The sequence below is a fragment of the Mus caroli genome, unplaced genomic scaffold (genome assembly GCF_978045245.1).
Source record: "Mus caroli unplaced genomic scaffold, Mus_caroli_1 scaffold_11, whole genome shotgun sequence".
NCBI lineage: Eukaryota > Metazoa > Chordata > Mammalia > Rodentia > Muridae > Mus > Mus caroli.
In genome coordinates, this window is record NW_028227266.1 from 102,825,356 (window position 1) to 102,844,723 (window position 19,368).

The 19,368-nt window shown below is 45.0% G+C and overlaps 1 protein-coding gene across 1 annotated transcript in view; it reads left to right on the plus strand.

Annotated features, from left to right (window-relative positions):
• Window positions 1-19,368, plus strand: part of Nphp3 (nephrocystin 3) — a 42,030-nt gene that overhangs the window by 15,098 nt on the left and 7,564 nt on the right. Inside the window, exons 9-21 of the mRNA XM_021171801.3 lie at window positions 1,236-1,409; window positions 3,841-3,944; window positions 4,352-4,466; window positions 5,747-5,890; window positions 6,507-6,604; window positions 7,671-7,773; window positions 9,039-9,121; window positions 13,132-13,270; window positions 14,974-15,138; window positions 16,404-16,498; window positions 17,451-17,573; window positions 18,781-18,967; window positions 19,114-19,355. Coding sequence (XP_021027460.1) covers window positions 1,236-1,409; window positions 3,841-3,944; window positions 4,352-4,466; window positions 5,747-5,890; window positions 6,507-6,604; window positions 7,671-7,773; window positions 9,039-9,121; window positions 13,132-13,270; window positions 14,974-15,138; window positions 16,404-16,498; window positions 17,451-17,573; window positions 18,781-18,967; window positions 19,114-19,355 — 1,772 coding nt within the window. The remainder of the gene's footprint in view (window positions 1-1,235; window positions 1,410-3,840; window positions 3,945-4,351; window positions 4,467-5,746; window positions 5,891-6,506; window positions 6,605-7,670; window positions 7,774-9,038; window positions 9,122-13,131; window positions 13,271-14,973; window positions 15,139-16,403; window positions 16,499-17,450; window positions 17,574-18,780; window positions 18,968-19,113; window positions 19,356-19,368) is intronic.

The window sequence follows — 19,368 nt, forward strand, 5'->3', positions numbered from 1 at the left end:
TCTGAGTAACAGCTCTGACTGTCTTGGAACTCACTTTGGAGATGAGGCTGGTCACATACAGAGATTTGCCTGTCTCTGCCTCCAGAGTGCTGGAGTTAAAGGCACCACATCTGACTTCGCCTTTTCTAATTAAGTTGGATTACAGATATAGATATCTGTCATCCGAGGAGAGTGAGCCCCAAATGTAACACTAACACACTTGGCGGCACATTTACGTGTCCTCCAGTACAAAGGTTGCCCTGGTGATTCTGAGCTTCCAAACTCACAGTTTCAGAACCAAAAAAAGCTGAAATGAATGCGGACCATGAAATGAACCATACTCATCATCCTTGTGTTTTCAGTGATCCCATAGGGAGATTAAATGCAACAGCAGAGAAGCTTGATAGCAAGAAACGCCATCTCACTCAGAGCCGTGGTGGCACAAACTTTTAATGCCAGAACTCAGGAGGCAGAGGCAGATGGATCTCTGAGTTCAAAGTCTACAGAGCCAGTTCCAGGACAGCCAGGGATACACATAGAAACTCTGTCTCAAAACAACAGAGAGAGGGCAGAGAGAGAGACAGAGACAGAGTCAGAGAGAAGTCCCATCTGGGTAATTCAGTTTTATGCCATATTTTGTAGGCATTTAGTGCAGTCTTTGAAGTCACTCACTGATGGGGCTGAAGAGATAGCTTAGTCTACCGAGCACTTGCCTCACAAGCATGAGGACCTAAGGTGGGGTCCAAGTACACACTTAAAGAATGCCAGGCATGATGCCATGTGCTTGCCATCCCAGCACTGCGGAAGCAGATACAGGAAGATTCTCTTAGGCTCAGTAGCCAGGCAAACCCAACTGGGATGCTCCTGGTGACAGACTCCGTCTCAAAGGAGATAAGTATTCCTGAGGATGGCACCCAAAGATGTCCTCCTGCATCCACTACTCATGCATACTTTTAAAAAAGTCATTCACTAGCCAGATACAATTGCATCTATTATATGGCACTTTCCAGAAAAGAAATCCCATCAAACACCGTGATTTTACTTTAATTGAGAGGAACTCTTTATGTTTTTAGTATTTTGTTTTATACTAGGATTCTGTGGTTACAAATTAGTTCTTAGAGTTCTTATAATAACTCTTTCTTACAAGCCTGAGTCTGCCCTTATGCGCCTCGGCAGGTAAAGCCCTGCAAGCTGGTCCCAGCTTCGAGGTCTCCGAAGTTCACTTGCTTTCTGGTTCTCTTGTTCTTTGTAATTAGGACATCCTTGGCCTCGAGAACACAGACGTGGAGGAGAAGGATGGGGGCAGTGAGGATTCCACTCCAGAAGAAGACGATTTTGGGGATGTTCTGTGGGACATACACGATGAGCAAGAGCAGATGGAAGCCTCTCAGCAGGCTTCTAGCTCCGCCCATGAACTGGGATTCGAGAAGGTAAACTTTGGAACCCTCTGTCCAGCGAAGATCAGTGGCTGGCTGCGGGGACTGCACAGATGGTAAAGGTCATGTCACCCAAGTATGAAGACTTATGTTCAGGTCCAACATGCATGTGCAAAGTCCAGAGCGATCACTCCCTTCTGTAACCCCAGTGCGTGGGCGGGCAGAGGTATGGGCAGATCCCTGCAGCTCATTGGTCAATCAGCCTAGCCAATCAGTGTACCTGGGCTTAAGGAGTGACCCTGTCTCCAAAAATAAGGTGGAAGGTGATAGCAGAAGACACTAGATGGGAACTTATGGCCTCCACATGCAACTGCACACATACCTGCATGCCCCCCCCCACACACACCATTAAAACTAATAATAATAAAAATAAGTTACAGCTTAAAGGCTTTCATATGCCAATGCTTTTCACCTGAACATATTTCTGTTCGTGACTGTGTTACCTGCTCTCAAGGCGGGATGACCCATATTGAGATGTGCTTAGATTTGGATCATAAGAAGATGATGTGACGTTGACATATCTTTGTGAACACCCATCATTTTTATAGAGGATGAATTCATCAGCTGTGCACCTGTTATGCCACCACCTGCACCTCCCCCAGATCAGGCTAGGCAATGTGGCCATAGTAAGACCAGACTTTTAGTTAAAAGAACTAAAATACTAAATGTTCAGGAAACAAACTCTGGTAGTTCACTCAATAGGCATATCAGCCGTTCAGTTTGGGTCTAATCAGGATCTATAAATATCTAAAATGATTAACAACATGACAAGTTCTAAGAAGCATGTCCAAGCTAAGAAATACTTAAACTAATATAAAAAGCAGTTTTTAAATGTGTATGGCATTGTGTATGGCGTACAAGAGGGACGGCCTGCATGTCATGGTGCATATGTGACTACCAGAGACTACCTGGAGAAAATCGCTTCTCCACGTCTACCGTGTGTGTCCTGGGAGTTGAACTCCAGCCATCAGGCTTAGTGGAAAGGACCTTTAATGGACTGAGCCATCTCAACTTGAGTCTACAAATTAATTTCTAAAGACGATCACAGAAGTTAACATGACCAGTTGCATTTTTTATAGAGCCCTTAGAATTTAAACTGCGCTTCTTGCTTGGTTCTCTCAAATCCCTTGGCCACTCTAAGTGTAACCTTCATGTTCTTTATATTCATATGCAGAATAGCTAGTGCCATTGCCTTCTTAGGGCAGTTCTGCAAATATTCACCCAGATGAGGCCCCTAAAGCACAGCTTAGTGGCTGGCATGGGATTAATATTAAGTGGCGATTTTTTAAATAGAGGTACTGATGCTGTGGATTAGAAGAAACTGAAGTCTGACGTGGCTTCCCTGTGAGCACACACAGAATAAATTTTAACTGTGGCCCACATCTGAGGCTTTTTCCCTTGCAGCATGAAGCCCCAATGTGGGGACCACAGATCTTTAAGTGGGTTTTCTGTAGAACCGTGAACCATTAGGGTTGATAGGTTAATAAACCAGCAAAGGCCTTTCCTGCACCCCCACCCCCACCCCCACTCCCACTCCCACTCCCTCATCTCCCGTTCCTTCAGAAGCAACACTGCTATGAGAACCACTGGGGTTCCTTGGTGGTTGATTCATGTCTAGAGACTACAAGCAGAAAGACTACACCAAGGATGGATTCCTACAGTTGGAGATTTTACTGCCAAGAAGCCACAAGCTATTAAGGATATTAAAACGTCATCAGCAGTCAGTCAGAGGTCGGTAGGCAGAGCAGTGCCAAGCTGGCTGTGGGCACTCTTAAGAAGTATAGTGGCATTTTGCTTTTGTGATCACAGCCTTCCAGGTGTGGGCTACTTCTGTGTGGCTGGGGAAAGCCCAGGAAGAAAGGATGGAATTCTTGGACTTTGCAGAGAACTCATTGACGTGAAGATCTCAGGCAGTCTGTTTGAGCCTGGCTCTCTGAGGCAGCCTGGGAGACTGGGGATGGGGGCAGGGGACCCGCAGAAGAAGCCTGCCTTTGTTTGGACCCATTCTTAGTAAGCCCTGAAAACTAAAGCAGACTGGAAATCCGAATTCATTCTTCTGATCCACAAATCTAGGGTTGCTGTATGGGTTCGCACGGCCCTCTGGGATACTTCCTCTAGTCGAGGGGCTCAAGTGTAATGTGATGGGCTCTTTGCGGTATTTCAGCAAACATCTGAACATTGTAAAACCCCACCAAAATCCATGCTGTCCCTCACACTCTGAGTTACAGCAGTGCCGTGGGGCCCATTTGCTGCTTCAGGCTCCAGTGTACAGATCAGCGCCCGCACAGGCGCTTTCAGCCAGATGCAAGTTTGTTTTCCCACATGCTTTTCTCTCATGTTTTCAGAGGATGATGAGAGGCCTATACAGTCTCATAATGTAAATAGTATAAATCCGTTTTCTGTTTCTTTCTTTGTTTGTTTCTAGTATTACCAACGCCTGGATGATCTGGTGGTGGCACCAGCCCCGATCCCACCCCTCCTGGTTTCTGGCGGACCAGGTTCTGGGAAGTCCCTTCTTTTATCAAAATGGTATGACGAGATGCCATTAAACCACTCTTTTCGCTGTTTTGCTTGTTTGTTTTGGTTTGGTTTTGTTTTGTTTTTTAGAGACAGGGTCTCATGTAGCAAAACCTAGCCTGGTTTCAATCTCGCTGTGTAACTAAAGATGACCTTGAACTCCTGATCTTCCTGTATCCACCTCTAACTGCATACTCTTAGTTGAATGTCTATTTTATTAACATTTTATGTTAATTAACATCATCTTGTAATTAAAATGAGGCAATTCGTTTAAAAATAGAGTGAGCTCACTAACCTCGTTATTTGTTGCAATGTGACGTTGCAATGTGACTAGCCACGTAATTAAGGACAACGGGGCAAAGTTTGGTGTCCGGCTCTCGGCTGTCAGCGTTATATAAGGTGCCGTGTTTTTCCCTCAGGATTGAGCTGCAGCAGAAGCATTTCCCGAACACCCTGATCCTGTCTCATTTTGTGGGGCGGCCAATGTCAACCAGCTCAGAGTCCTCCTTGATTATCAAGCGGTTGACCCTGAAGGTACGATGTGGGTACTCCAGAGCTATCTGAACGGTAGGCAGATTCTGAAACTCTTGGGACTGAGTTAATAACAATAAACAAACATTTAGTGTTGTAGGTAGAAATCACTAATTTGAAATCTGAACTGCCCCAAATTCTGAAACTTTTTGATAGCAGTGAAGATTGACCATTGGAGCCTTGCACATGCTCCAGCCCCAGGGAACATCTGAAGCGTTCTGAGTATCAAGGTGACAATTCAAGTGGAAAATTCCATGTCTGAGCTCATGTCACAATTAAAACACAGGCTCGCTTTGGAAGGTTCAGAATTACCTTCAGGCTACTTGTAAAAGTGTGTATATGAAATATAAATGATTTTCGTATTTAGACTTCAGCCCTGTTCCCAAGACCGCTCATTACACATATGTGAATATTGCCCAGAGCCCCAGAATCTGAAATCTGAAACACTTCTGGTGCCAAACATTTCACACAAGGAATACTCAGCCTACGACAAGCTATCTTGGTTGTGTGTAAGGTTCAAAATACAGTACTTGGGTTGAAGAGATGGCTCAGTGGTTAAGAGCACTTGCTGCTCTAACAGAGGACCCAGGCTTGGCTCCCACCAGGCAGCTCACAACCATCTGTAACTCCAGTCCCAGAGGATTTGACACACTCTTCTGGTCTCCATGGGCACTGCATGCAAATGGTACACATACTTACATGCAGGCAAAATATTCACACACATACGATAAAAGTAAACAAGTTTTTAAAAAATGTATGACTTACAGTCTGCAAAGAAGCCCCAGTCAGTAAAGTGCTGGCCATGTAAGCATAAAATTCGAGTTTCTATGCCTAGCATCCATGCAAACACTTGGGCATGGCAGCGCGCATGTCTGTAACCACACCATAATGGGGTGGACAGAGACAGGGGGATCCAGGGAACTTTCTGGCCACTAGCCTAACCAGTCAGCAAACTCCAGGTTCAGTGAGAGACCCTGTCTGCAAAGATAAGGTGGAGAAGCATTGAGGAAGATACCCAACATCACCCTATGACCCTCACATGCAAGCACACACATGCACACACATACATGTATGTGTGCACATGCATGCTCAAGCACTCTCGAGCGCGTGCGTGCGTGCGCGCGCGCGCACACACACACACACACACACACACACACCGGTACTTCACTGTGGGGAGTCAGTGCTGACATCCACAGTGAGGATGGAATGGTCCCCCTACTACCATGGAGTACGGCTGATTTATTTAACATGTGCTGTCACCCTGTCACCCTGTCACCCTGCAGCTGATGCAGCACTTCTGGGCAGTTTCTGCACTGACACTGGATCCTGCTAAGCTTCTGGAGGAATTTCCACATTGGCTGGAGAAGCTCTCTGCCCGGCATCAGGGCAGCATCATCATCATCATCGATTCCATCGATCAAGTTCAGGTGCAGCTCTCACTGTGTCTTCTCTTAGCAGATGCACTCGGAGGCCGGGGGGTGGGGGCCAGCAATGGTGGCAGCGGCCATCTCAGTTCTGGGCTTCAGGAAAGGCAATGATGTGTTCAGTTTATTTCTACTTAATTCTGGGGGGAAAGTGTCTGAATTAAAAAAAAATAGAGAAATATTTGTACGCTTATAGACAGTAACATCAAGTAAATCTATATACTTAGCAAAAAGTATTTATTTTGACTTGGGGTGGGGGTTGAGATAGGGTTTCTCTGTGTACCTTTGGCTGTCCTGGAAACCATTCTATAGACCAGGCTGTCCCCAAACTAACGGAGATCCACCTGTCTCTGCCTCCCAAGTACTGGGATTAAAGGCCTATGCCACCACTGTCCAGCCCTATCTTGACATCGTGTTAAGAAAATCTGGATATTTCCTTAAATGTCCAGAATTCAAACTTGATTTAGTGTTTTTCCAACCTAGGATTAAACCATTCCCAAATAAGGTCATATCCTTAATAATAAGGAAAGTGTCATGAGACTTTTATCCCACTGGAGAACTATGGGGATTATTCTGAAATGCTGTTGTTATAAATTGACTTCTGTTGTATGCTCTTAAGCAAGTGGAGAAACACATGAAGTGGCTGATAGACCCCCTGCCGGTGAATGTCAGAGTCATTGTTTCTGTGAACGTGGAGACCTGCCCCACAGCGTGGAGGTATGGCCAAGTCCAAAAGTTTCAGAACAGGAGCTGTTTCACGGGGCAGGCAAGGAAAGGGTCCTGACATGTGTCTGTGGTCTCCCCGTAAATGTCACTGAGGCTGGGGAGAGGTGGGTGGCATCAAGGAGAAGGCACCATCTGTAAGGCTTGGGGGTAGTTAGAGCTGGGGTGGGAGGGAAAGGGGAATGGAAATGACTACAAACTCTCCGGACCTAGAAATGAAAGGTAACTGTGACTTTGCGGGCTGAAAAAGGAGACCCAGGAAATGGGCAGGTTCCGTTGGGTGGGGAGGGGAGTGTTGTAGATTTGTTTCTTGAGTGGGTTTAATTTGAATTGCCAATTGTAAATCTAACTAATGACATCCAGTAGGCAGGTAAATTTGTGGGTGAGAAAATTGGAGAGGTGAGTGGATCTGAGAATTACAGTCTTGATACCTGTTAGTCTAGGATGAGGGTTTCTTTTCTTGCCAACCCTCAAAACCTTATATAAGGGGTGAATTCTGTCAGGCAGTATTCCTTAGCCTATTTTTTCTTACCCAGGGGGGAAAATGCTTGTCATCTTTTTCCTACAAGAAAACCTTTCTTCCCTGAGCCATGCCTCCTTAAGGAACTTTGATGCTGTGTGCATACACTGTGTGTCAGTGTGCATCTGTAAACAGATCTGTGCATGTATCTGTGCTCTGCATACAAGCATAAGGATTTTCCTATCCCTAGTCATTTGTCATTGGTCCTGTGAGTAGCCAGGTGCAGAGACCAGTTTGAATTGCTCCTCCTAAGCACCAAGTGCCGGTGCCTACTCTTACTGCAGCACTGGATGTAGAACTAAAGCTATTTCCCTGCCCAGCTAACGTGTACATAGATTATGGCATTCTGCGTTGATTACCAGTAGATGTAGTGGTAAACCTTAGGATGAATTAAATAATGTGATTAATCGATTCCATGTTTATCTTACATAGACAGTATAAAATAACTTCATCTAATGGATTATAATGGGTGCTGTGCTAGCTTATGGTCTTTGTTGTGTTGTTAGAAATCTGTTTCCTTTCTTCCTCTTTAAACAAAAGGTTGTGGCCTACACTGCATCTCGATCCTTTAAGCCCCAAGGACGCCATATCTATAATAACAGCAGAATGCCACTCCATGGACATGCCGTTGAGCAGAGAGCAGGTGAGCTTTCCCACTTCAGTGCTTTCTCTGCCCTCTGCCGGAAGACTTACAATTCCATACAGGTGCTCTGTTCTCATGGAGGAAATTAGGAGTTCAGTAGTTATCTTGGTTAACAATGATTCCCTTTAAAAACGTGTGTATGGCGTGTGTGTATACCTATATGTCTGTAGGTGCATGCCCCTGTGCACATGTATGTGGACACCAGAGGCTGCAGTCAGGTGTCTTCCCTATTTATTGCTCCCCATTTTATTTTATATTTTGAGCCAGGGTCTCACTGAACCTGCATTTGGCTAAACTAGATGTCCAACAAGCTCCAGGTAACCACCTGTGCCTGCACACACACGCACACTCGCACGTGCACGCACACGCACACACACACACCGCCCTTCCTCACCTCCCACTGCTGGGGTTGCAGGCACACACAGCTGTACCCTGCCCTTTTAATTCAGGTTCCTCTGGACCTAACCTTGTGCAGCAAACTCTTTCTCCGGAGAGCCACCTCCCCAGCACCTCCACTCTGTTTTTTTCTTTCTCTTTGCTTCTTTGTTTTGCTTTGCTTTGCTTTGTTTTGTTTCTTTCTCTCTTTTTTTTTTAGGTTTATTTATTTTTATTTATATGAGGACACTGTAGCTGTCTTCAACACACAACAGAAGAGTGTATCAGATCCCATTACAGACGGTTATGAGCCACCGTGTGGTTGCTGGGAATTGAACTCAGGACGTCTAGAAGAGGAGTCAGTGCTTTTAACCGCTAGGCCATCTCTCCAGTGTTTTTGTTTTGTTTTGTTTTGTTTTTTTCACTTTTAAGACAGGGTTTCTCTGGGTAGCCCTGGCTGTCCAGGGACTCGCTCTGTAGACCAGGCTGCCCTCTCACTCACAGAGATCCACCTGCTTCTGCTTCTCCCGAGCGCTGGAATTAAAGGCATGTCCCACCACTACCAGGACATTATGTTTTTAATGACAGATACAGGACAAGCAATACAAATATTTTGTCATTAAGGAAGAATATATAATGTTAGTAAGAATATAGATATTCTTTAAAAAAAAAGAGCAAGAGAAAGAAGTGTTTTTATATTGGCTTCATCTTCCCTTCTGCAACTGGAAGTCTGGCCATAGCCAGGCTCCCTCTACTACCTACCCCTGTGACATCACTGATAGCAGCAGGGACAGTTTCTGTCGAATGGGACATCTGTGGCTGGCTCAGCAGTGATGACCCCAGGCTACTTGTCTTACTTTGGCTTTGTTTTTGTTTGGAAACTGGTGTAGGAGAAGATGCTAGAACAGCACTGCCGTCCAGCCACAACGCGCCACGCCCTCTATGTCACCCTTTTCAGCAAGATGATGGCCTGGTAAGTGCTCATCCGTCCACCACCGCCACCACCACCACCACCACGTTGTAGTATTCTGCCTGGGTTCCTCCTGTTCATCTTGCTGAAGTCCAGTCTCTCAGCAGAGTGAGGGCTGCTCTCTCGAGTTTAACAGGTCTCAGAGGTTCTCTGTTCTAAGAGGACATTAACACTGGGAGGATGTGGCTCACTGCTGAAGATGATACAGTCAGGAAGGATCCTCTCTCTGTCTGTTCTCAGTCTAATCGTAAATACCTGCTTTCCGGATCAGTCAGTCCCCACCTTTCCTAAGCATTCAACTGTTGGGCTTTGCTTTCTACAGCTTCCCTCTGCGTGGTCCTCAGCCAGGGATGTAAAAGGATGACGGTTTGGTTTGGTTTGGTTTGATTTTTTTTTTTTTTGATATTTGTCATAATAGCAATCATCCTGATGGGCGTGGTGGCGCACGCCTTTAATCCCAGCACTTGGGAGGCAGAGGCAGGCAGATCTCTGAGTTCGAGGCCAGCCTGGTCTACAGAATGAGTTCCAGGACAGCCAGGGCTACACAGAGAAACCCTGTCAGAGAGAGAGAGAGAGAGAGAGAGAGAGAGATCATTGTAACACAAGCCTTGTTTACATTGAGTCTAACTTTCTTGTCTCTTAATTCCATGTTCTCACTTTGAACACCAAATCTGAAGTGGAAAGAAAATCTTCCACAGTTAAGTTTCCTGTGGCGTGTCCTGCCCAGGCTTTCCGTTGCTGCTTGTGGCAATCGAGTGAGTACAGCATCTGCTGTGATTCCTCTCCGTACGACTGTATGGTGTTTATTGCAAGAACCTATCCTTCTCCTTTATTCCATTAAACATAGATTCTTTTCTCATACGATTATCATCTGAATACAGTTCCCCCACACACACTCCTGCTGTTTCCTCTCTACCTCCCCTTCCATCCAGAATCACCCCCCTTTCTATCTCTCATTAAAAAAGAACAGCCTGAGCCGGGCATGGTGGCGCACGCCTTTAATCCCAGCACTTGGGAGGCAGAGGCAGGTGGATTTCTGAGTTCGAGGCCAGCCTGGTCTACAAAGTGAGCTCCAGGATAGCCAGGGCTATACAGAGAAACCCTGTCTCAAAAAAACAAAACAAAACAAAAAAACCAAACAAACAAACAAAAAAAAAACAGCCTTCTAGGAGACAAAAACAAAATGCAGCAATGTAAGATATAATATGGTAAAATAAAAAACCATCATACCATCAAAGTTGGGCAAGCCAAGCCAACAGAGAAATAAAAGACCTCAAAGAGAAGGCAGAAGAATCAGAGACCCACTGGTCCACATATTCAGGAGTCCCATAAAAGTTCTAAACTGAAAGCTATAGTATATGCCGAGGACCTGATGCAGACTGAGACATCTGCTGTTACTTCTGCTCTGTGAGTTCATGTGACCGCTGCTTAGTTGTTTTAGGGAGTCTTGTTCTCCTAGTGTCCCCAGTCCCTTCTGTCTCCCCCACTCCTACCTTTTCTTTCACAGGGTTCCCTGAGCTCTGAGGGGAGGGATTTGATGGAGACACCTAGTTTAGAGCTGTGCAGCCCAAGGTCTCTTTCTGTGTAATGTTTGGCTGTGGGTCTCCGTGTTTGTTCCCGTCTGCTTCAGGAGGAAACCTCTCTGATGACGACTGAGTAAAGCGCCAATCTCTGAGGATAGCAAAATATCATTAGGAGTTATTTTATTGTTCCTTTCTTTTTTTTTTTAGACCAGTAGTATTTGGTTTTACCCTAGGTCTCTGGACTATCTCGACTGGTTCTTGATCACCCAAGCAGTGTCAGGTCTGGCTTTCATCTCATGGTGTGAGCCTTAAGTCAAAGCAGACGTTGGTTGGTTACTCCCTCGAGGTTCATGCCGCTATTGCCTTGGCATATTTTTTTCAGGCAGGACAGATTGGCAATCAAAGGTTTTGTGGTTGGAGTGTTGTTTACTTTTCTCTTTTGGTAGCTGGCAGAGTACCTTTCCGTACCATAGGCACTACGGCATGGGGTTGAAGGCACCAGCTCGACCTCTCCGGGTTCAATGAGTTACGTGAGTGTTGTCTTTAGCAAATGGAGCCTTGCTGTCAGTTAGTGGAGAACAACCTATTGTCTTGGCAAAAACCTGGGTTGTTTGGGGATTTTTGTGGAATTCTTTTGGCCAGCAGCTCAATTGGATGAATCCTAGCACTGGAGGCCTTGTTTGGCGAGTGGGGGTTCTTCCTCCCTCATTATTGGGAGACTTTATTGGAATCACCTTCATATGTATGAGAAGTGTCCACTGTGCTAGGTTCCATACCACCACTCAGATGCTTGCCATTTCTGTCTCTCCCCTCATTCCCTCCCTCAATTCCCCCCCCCACTTGATCATCCCATTTTCCTCCATCTCCCACCCCCACCCTCAGGCTCTAGCCCACCCATAAAATCTATTTTTCTCTCCCAGGGAGATCCATGTGCCCTCCCTAGTCCCTTCTTCTATGTCTAACCTCTCTGCGTCTATAGATTGTAGCTTGGCTATCATTTATTTAATGGCTAATACCCAGATATAAGTGCATGCATACCATATTTATCTTTCTGGGTTACCTCACTCAGGACCTTTTTTTCCTAGTTCCATCCATTTGCCTGAAAATTTCATGATGTGATTTTTTTAAAGAGCTGAGTAATACTCCATTGTGTAAATGTACCACAGTTTTTAAAGAAATCCATCTTCTGTTGAGGGACATTTAGGTGTTTCCAGTTTCTGGCTGTTATGAGTAGAGCAGCAGTGGACATTGTTGAGCAAGTGTCCTTGTGGTAGGATGGAGTGTCCTTTGGGAATATGCCCAAGAGTGACATAGCTGGATTGATTCTCATCTTTTTGAGGAATCCTCACACTGATTTCTGTAGTGGCTGTACAAGTTCTCACCCCCACCAGCAATGGAGGACTGTTCCCCTTGCTCCACATCCTTACCAGCATTGGCTGTCACTTGTGTTTTTTATTTTAGTCATTCTAATGGGTTTAGGATGGATGCAAGGTAGTTTTGATTTGTATCTCCCCGATGTCTACGGACATTGAACATCTCTTTAAGTGTTTCTCAGCCATTTGAATTTCCTCTACTGAGACTTCTCTGTTTAGAACTGTACCCCATTTTTTTATTGGGCTATTTGGTTTTTTTGATATCAAGTTTCTACAAGAATCTTATCAAGAGGGACTTGACTGTGGACCATTTCTATATTTAAAAAAGAAACTTTTGTGCAGTGGAGCTGTTATATTGTATGCTTGGTTTGGTTTGGTTTGGTTTTTTGCTAAAGACTGGACCCAGGGCTGGGCAAGGGTGAGGACCCTGCTGCCAGACTGCGTCCCCAGTTCTTGTCTGTCTGTGAACGTGCATGTATGTCACGTGTATTTACTCAGTTTATTTATTTCGCAGTACATAGGCCTGAGCCTGTAGCACTATGCATGTTAGGTGAATGCCATGCCTCTGAGGTGAGCTTCTCACTAAAGTTGTGAAGCTGAGCTTAAGCTTACTCTGTACCCCCGGCAAGTCTTAACCTTGTAATAGTCCTTCCTTGACCCCACCCCCCACCCCAGCAGCTAGGGTTACACGTTTGAACTACCAGCCCTGGCTCGCTAAATTTCTTCAGCTTACCCTGGTGTTCTCAAAATCCTGGCTCCATACAATTTCAGTATGCATGGCTAACAGTGCTTCTTGTATCCTGCTCCCTGTATCCTGCAGAAGGCGGCATGCTGGAGGGTAAGAGCTGACCCTAACTTGTTTTTATAGTTCACGGTGAACACAAATTGCTTGACATACATTAACTGTCAGCACATGTTTACTGAAATGAATTAAATGATATAATAAAATAAAGCAAATTACTCCAGCAGCCCTAGAAAACGATCATCTTTCTGTATTTTTATTGAATTCCCATTATGAGTTGTAGCACAAAAATAGAGGTCATTGTTTTGTGTGCTCCAGATTCCTCACAGCTATTGGCAGTCTGCATGACATTCAGCCTGTTCTCAATTCCCACAGTGCCGGGAGAGGGGGCAACGTAGCTGAAACCCTCCGTCAGTGCCTGCAGTGTCAGGACACAGTGTCACTGTACAAACTCGTCCTCCACCACGTCCGGGAGTCCATGCCAAGTGACAGGGATAAAGAGTGGATGACACAGGTAAAGTGCTGTGAAGCCACAGGAGGACCCCTGGGGGCCTGTGCGCAGTCCTGGGAATGAAAGTTTAAATGTGCTCTAAGCATATGGAGGAGGCTGGAGCCGGGGCTTCCAACAAGTCTTCCTGGCGATGGTTATTCTCATGGTTATTCATTGTCTTATCTTGTGTTTTATAAGACAGGGTCTTGCTCTACAGCCCTGGCTGTCCTGGAGCTCAGGCTGATCTAAAACTTACAGCAACCCTCCTGGGCCGCACTTCTAAGTGGTGCTGGGATGTTAGCTCGCCTCGCTGGGCTTGATGCTTACTCCTTTTTAGATTGAATTGTCTTCTTCTTCCTTCCTTCCTTCCTTCCTTCCTTCCTTCCTTCCTTCCTTCCTTTCTTCTCCTCCTCCTCCTCCTCCTCCTCTTCATCATCATCATCTTCTTCTTCTTCTTCTTCTTCTTCTTCTTCTTCTTCTTCTTCTTCTTCTTCTTCTTCTTCTTCTTCTTCTTCTTCCCTTCTCCTTCTCCTTTCCTCCTCCTCCTCCTCCTCCTCCTCCTCCTTCTTCTCTTTCTCCTCCTTGGTCTTGCACATGTTTTCTTTTAGGATTCACCTTTTTAGTTAAGTTTAGTTTAGGTTTGTTTTGTTTTGTCTAACTCTGTGTACGCACGTGTGTCTGTTGGGGTGCATATGTGCATGTGATTCAGGTCCCCCGGAGGCTACAAGAAGGCTCTGAATGCCCTAGAGCTGGCGTTACATGTGTTTGTGAGCCTGATGGTGTGGGTGCTGGGAACTGAACCTGGTCCTCTGGAAGAGCAGCAAGTGTTTTTAACCACTGAGCCATCTCCCCACTCCCATGTTTCCTTTTTCTTATTGGTCTGAAGTCGTTAAATATTCATATCATATTGAATACTAATCAGATATCTTTTTTCCTTTGTGCCTGGTCATCTATGGTAGTATTCCTTTAAATAAATTTTATTTTAGTAAAAATCAAATTTACCAACAGTACTGGCCTGCTGCGTCTTTAGAATTCTCTGCTGCTTTACTGGTCCCATGTGGTGCATGTTTGTGTAGTTTCCCTCAAGCCCTTTTATAACTTTGTGCAAGTCTTTAATTCATGTGGATTTATTTTAGAACATGAGGAAAAAGTGTCTACTTTTTAGCCTTTTGGTATGCAGCTATCTGATTGCCTTTTTTATTATTATTAAATGATATATATTCTCTTCTGATTTGGAATGTTACCCGACAGACATCAAGCTCACATGTAAACATGACTGTAGGTCTGTTTCTATGTTCTTCTAGTCAGGTTGGCTTTCCTTTCCTTTCCTTTTTCTTTTTTCTTTTTTTCTTCTTTCCCATTGATAAATTGTCTTAGAACTTTAAGACAAAAGAAAAGCTTTGACGTTTTGTTGAGCAAAGTTGTCTTTTTTCGTTGTGTTTTGGCTAAGGTAGGGGTGTGTGTGTGTGTGTGTGTGTATGTGTGTGTGTGTGTTCATGCGCTTTGCCGTGCATGTGATAGACAGATGTGTGTGTAAGGGGATGGATGTACTTGCTAGTGTGTGTACATGTATGAAAGTCAGAAGTTCGTATCCGGATGTCTTCCTGGGTTGCTTCTGTACTTCTTTTCTTGAGACAGAGTCTAGGTAAAACCTTAATAAGTGTTAGAAATTCTTGGCCATGGTTTCTGGGGTAGCCTGAGGTCCCTGTGCTCTGTTCTCTGTCTAGATCCTCTGCCTCATCAACGTTAGTCACAATGGCGTGAGTGAGTCAGAGCTGATGGAGCTGTATCCAGAGATGTCCTGGCTCTCTCTAATCTCCATCATTCACAGTTTACACAAAATGCACCTGCTGACTTACAGCTGTGGCCTACTCAGGTTTCAGCATCTACAGGTAAGTGTTATTTCAAGTATCCTTTAAATAAAAAGTATTTTTTTTACTTATAAATATCACTGTAGCATTCCATGCTATATTATATACTGTGTTATGTTAAACATTTCAGTTGTTAACCTCAAAACCTAAAACTTGCCATTACAATTTATCTGGAATGACTTTAAATTGCATGTGAGACCTGTCCAACACTAAGCATGTGTAGTGCCTTCGTGTGGCAGCTATTACCCAAGATGCTCTAGTTCTAAGGATCTGCCATAACGTATTGTCTCTATAGTTAACAATAATGTGTGATTCAATTTTAATAAAAGGAGCCAGTCTCAGTGACACAGGCCTACCATTATCCCAGTACCTGGGAGGTAGAGGCAGGAGGATCAGGAGTTCAAGACTAGCCTCTGCTATGTAGTCTAGCCTGGGCTGTATGAGAGTATGTCTCAAAACCCACAACAGTTATTAAGAGAAGCACGGTGTGGTGGCACATGCCTATAATCCTGGGAGACCGAGGCAGGAGCTTAGTAAATCTGAGGCCAGCCTAGGCTATATAGCAAGAGGCAAGTCTCAGAAACTCAAAAGAAAAAAAAAATTAAGAACTTATCTGCCCTGTTACATGTTACATACGTAATGTTTTTTTTTTAATTCCATTCACAAAACACATGAAGCAAAATCAAAAGGGGAGTTTTCTCCTAGGAATGCAAACAAGATGAGAGTCAGCCTTTTTTATGGCCACTCTCCCTGGCCCAGGAGCGGTCTGCCCAGTGCTGGGTGAATTCTAAGTTGTGCAGACTGTCCCAGGGCAATGAAGAGACTGGGGACAGCCCTTGAAGGTGTCAGACTTGCCTCGTGCCTCAGCCGTGTAAATCTTCAGAAAGGACTGGCTAGTAGAATCCTTGTCTCGGGTAGCACCATGACCAAGTTGTGTGTGAATTCCCTCACCCAAGCATCCTCCCTGTCACCATAGAATGCTTGTCACTGTAGAGCGCTCGGCCCTTCACAGCCGTGCCCCTCTGTCACATATGACTCAGATTTAATTTGCTCTTTTGAGTTACCTTTTCAATGCACTTTAAACTTTTATTTCTGAATTTTTTAAATTAAATCGTGCTTTGAGTTCTTAAACTAAGCTTATCACATCAGCTTATTCTAAATTTTAAAATATTATGGGGCTATTCCTACTATGTAACTGTAGAAATGAAAGAATTATACATTGCTTTTTACAGCTCCACTGTCAGATGTATAATGACTTAGTAGAATCAGTGTTCTTCTCTTCCCAGGCCTGGGAAACAGTGAGGCTGCAGTACCTGGAGGACCCTGCCCTCGTGTCTTCATATAGGCAAAAGCTCATTAACTATTTTACCTCACAGCTCAGGTATCAGCAATGTCTGCCCTGTTCTTCTGCTACACAGCCTGCCTTTGTGTTCCTGTTTCTCTTCCTTTGCTTGTAAGGTGAAGTGTAAACTTCAGCCAGGTCAGGTGGCACAGGCCTGTGTGTGATACTAGGCAGACTGAGGCAGGAGGATTGCAAGTTTAAAGTCTGTCTGGGCTTCTGAGTGAGTTCAAGGCTAACCTACAAAGCTTAAAGAGATCCCTATTTCAATATTAGATAGACAAACAGACAGACAGAGGCAGGGAAAGTAGCCCAGTGCCTACATAGCATATGCCAAACTGTGGATTCAATCCCATGTACTGAAAAAAAAAAAAAAAAAGTAAAACTTCAATTATTACCTGAAGGAATTTATCCTTTTCTTATCCCATATTAATATCAAGAACAAAATACCATTTTACGGAAATATTTTGTTATTATGATAAAGGAGAAACTTTAGATGACATTAATACCAGGTCAGTTTATTATCTCTCTCTCTTTCCTCTCTCTCTGTCTCTTTGACACACACACATCTCTGTGTATGTCTATTCAGGTCCTTTGAAGATTGTTTTTGGTTTTGGGAGCCTTGTTTATGTTTGGGGGGATGGTTTTTGTTTTGTGTTTTTGTTTGTTTGTGTTTTTTTCTTTGTCCTTCCTTTAAGAAAACACCTTTAATGTTTAATGACTTTCACTCTCTTAAGCCTTTCAATGTTTCAATGTTCTATCTCCTTCCTCATATCAGCCTAGGGAAGGGTCTGGTCTAGAAGATCAGGGACTTGTCTCAGTGAGGATGGTAACTGTTCCTCGTATTGGCCTAGCTTTCTTGGCTATGGATTATACTAGAATCAGAAATCGTGGTTAAATGTGTTTCTCTCCCTCCTGTGGTCTCCTGAAGCCACCGGAGGGAGGCCTCTGCTGCCAAAGGTCTCACTGTGTGGTCTGTCTCCTTCCTTTCCAGTCAGGACAGAGTGACCTGGAGAAGCGCAGATGAGCTCCCATGGCTCTTCCAGCAGCAGGGGAGCAAACAGAAGCTGCACAGCTGCCTCCTCAATCTCTTCGTGTCTCAGAACCTTTACAAAAGGTCCGAAGCGTCTTCTAGAGCATCGCTCCCGGGAGGGACGGGTTTAACCAGCTAGTTGTTTTATGTAACAACACTGGCAAGTGGAATTGCTTTAAAATTTAAAATCTGAGTGGTCTCAGTAGCACCAGAAATACAAACAATAAGCGTGAGGGATTCTGTGACAGTTTATAAATTGTCATGAGATCTTCTTTGTTAGGGAGAAAGTATATTGCTGCTTTTCAAACATCAGCTGGAGTGATCCCAGGGCAGTATCATGCCTTACTCTTACATTTAAGCAGATTTTAAATGGTGCAGAGAAAGTATTCCTAACCTCAGCTTCTCAGAGCCACCAGATCTCTCCCAAGTGTCACTTTTAACCAGATTCTGGGCTCCCAGTGGAATCTGACTGGGTTAATGTAAACATTGCTCTACAATGTTACTTCTGTTGCCTCTTTGGATACATTTGAATTTGTTAATGGCGTAACTGCCCTTTTATTAGCCTGGCTTCTCACCTACTAAGCCGCAGGAAGGATTTTTTGTTTGTTTTCTGCCTCACTTAGAAATTTAGAAATCAATGTAGAATTTGATTTGCCCCTGCTGAGCAGACGCTCACAAATTTCATTGTTGGAGCGGCTGAGCTCCCTGCAAGCTGCCTGTGGGCCCTGTGGATTCACATTTGGCCTTTGGCATGGCATCTCTCTCACCCTCCTGCAAATATACCCTGCAAACGAACCCTGTTCCGGTTCCCTCCAGTTCCTCGGGGCAATCACGAGGTGGCTATGCTATGAGAGATGACTCGTTTCGCTAGTCTCTGCTGCTTAATTCCCATCATTTAAAAATGATTTGGAGGCAAGCTGAGCTAACTTTAGCATGAAATGTCTACCCGGGATTCCAGTGAATAGGCATCAGGGAAGAAGCAAGATCTTAGCCACGGCTGCGGGCATGGCAAAGGCCTTCCCGAGTGCTATACACTCGGACAGCAGGTGGCGCTGGTAACCCCTTCTGGATAGACAGTGGTGAGAGGTGAGAGGTCAGACAGCCTGCTGCCAGACACTGCAGCCAGGAGCGGTGGGATGGACGGCAGTGTAAGCCTAGCCTCACGGTCCCCGTGCAATACTTGCCTCTGCATAAACTGCCTACAGCTCCGTAGGAAAGAATTCTGACGTTTTCATTTGCTGTGGGTTTTAAAGTGTGCTTTCCATCAAGTTAGCCTTGTCTGTTGGAACAGAGGACACTTCGCCGAGTTGCTGAGTTACTGGCAGTTTGTAGGCAAAGACAAAGGTGCCATGGCGACCGAGTACTTTGAGTCCCTGAAGCAGTATGAGAACAGCGAAGGCGAGGAGAACATGCTGTGCCTAGCCGACCTGTATGAAACCCTCGGCCGGTTTCTGAAGGACCTGGGACTTCTCAGTCAGGTAACCTCAATGGACCCAAAGGCAGGATGACTCACATTTACACTTCTCTCCTCCCAGGACGGGAGGTTTTTTTCTTTTGTGGGCTCTGAGATCTGTGGTGTTGAATTGCTGCGTTTGATCAGCCCCTCTCGCGCCTTTGTTCCCAGGCCGTGGTGCCTTTGCAGAGGTCCCTAGAAATTCGGGAGACAGCCTTAGATCCCGATCACCCGAGAGTAGCCCAGTCCCTCCACCAACTGGCCGGTGTGTACGTGCAGTGGAAGAAGTTCGGGGATGCGGAGCAGCTGTATAAACAGGCCTTGGAGATCTCAGAAAACGCTTATGGTGCAGACCATCCGCATGCTGCTCGTGAACTGGAGGCGCTGGCGACTCTGTACCACAAACAAAATAAGTAAGTCTTAGAT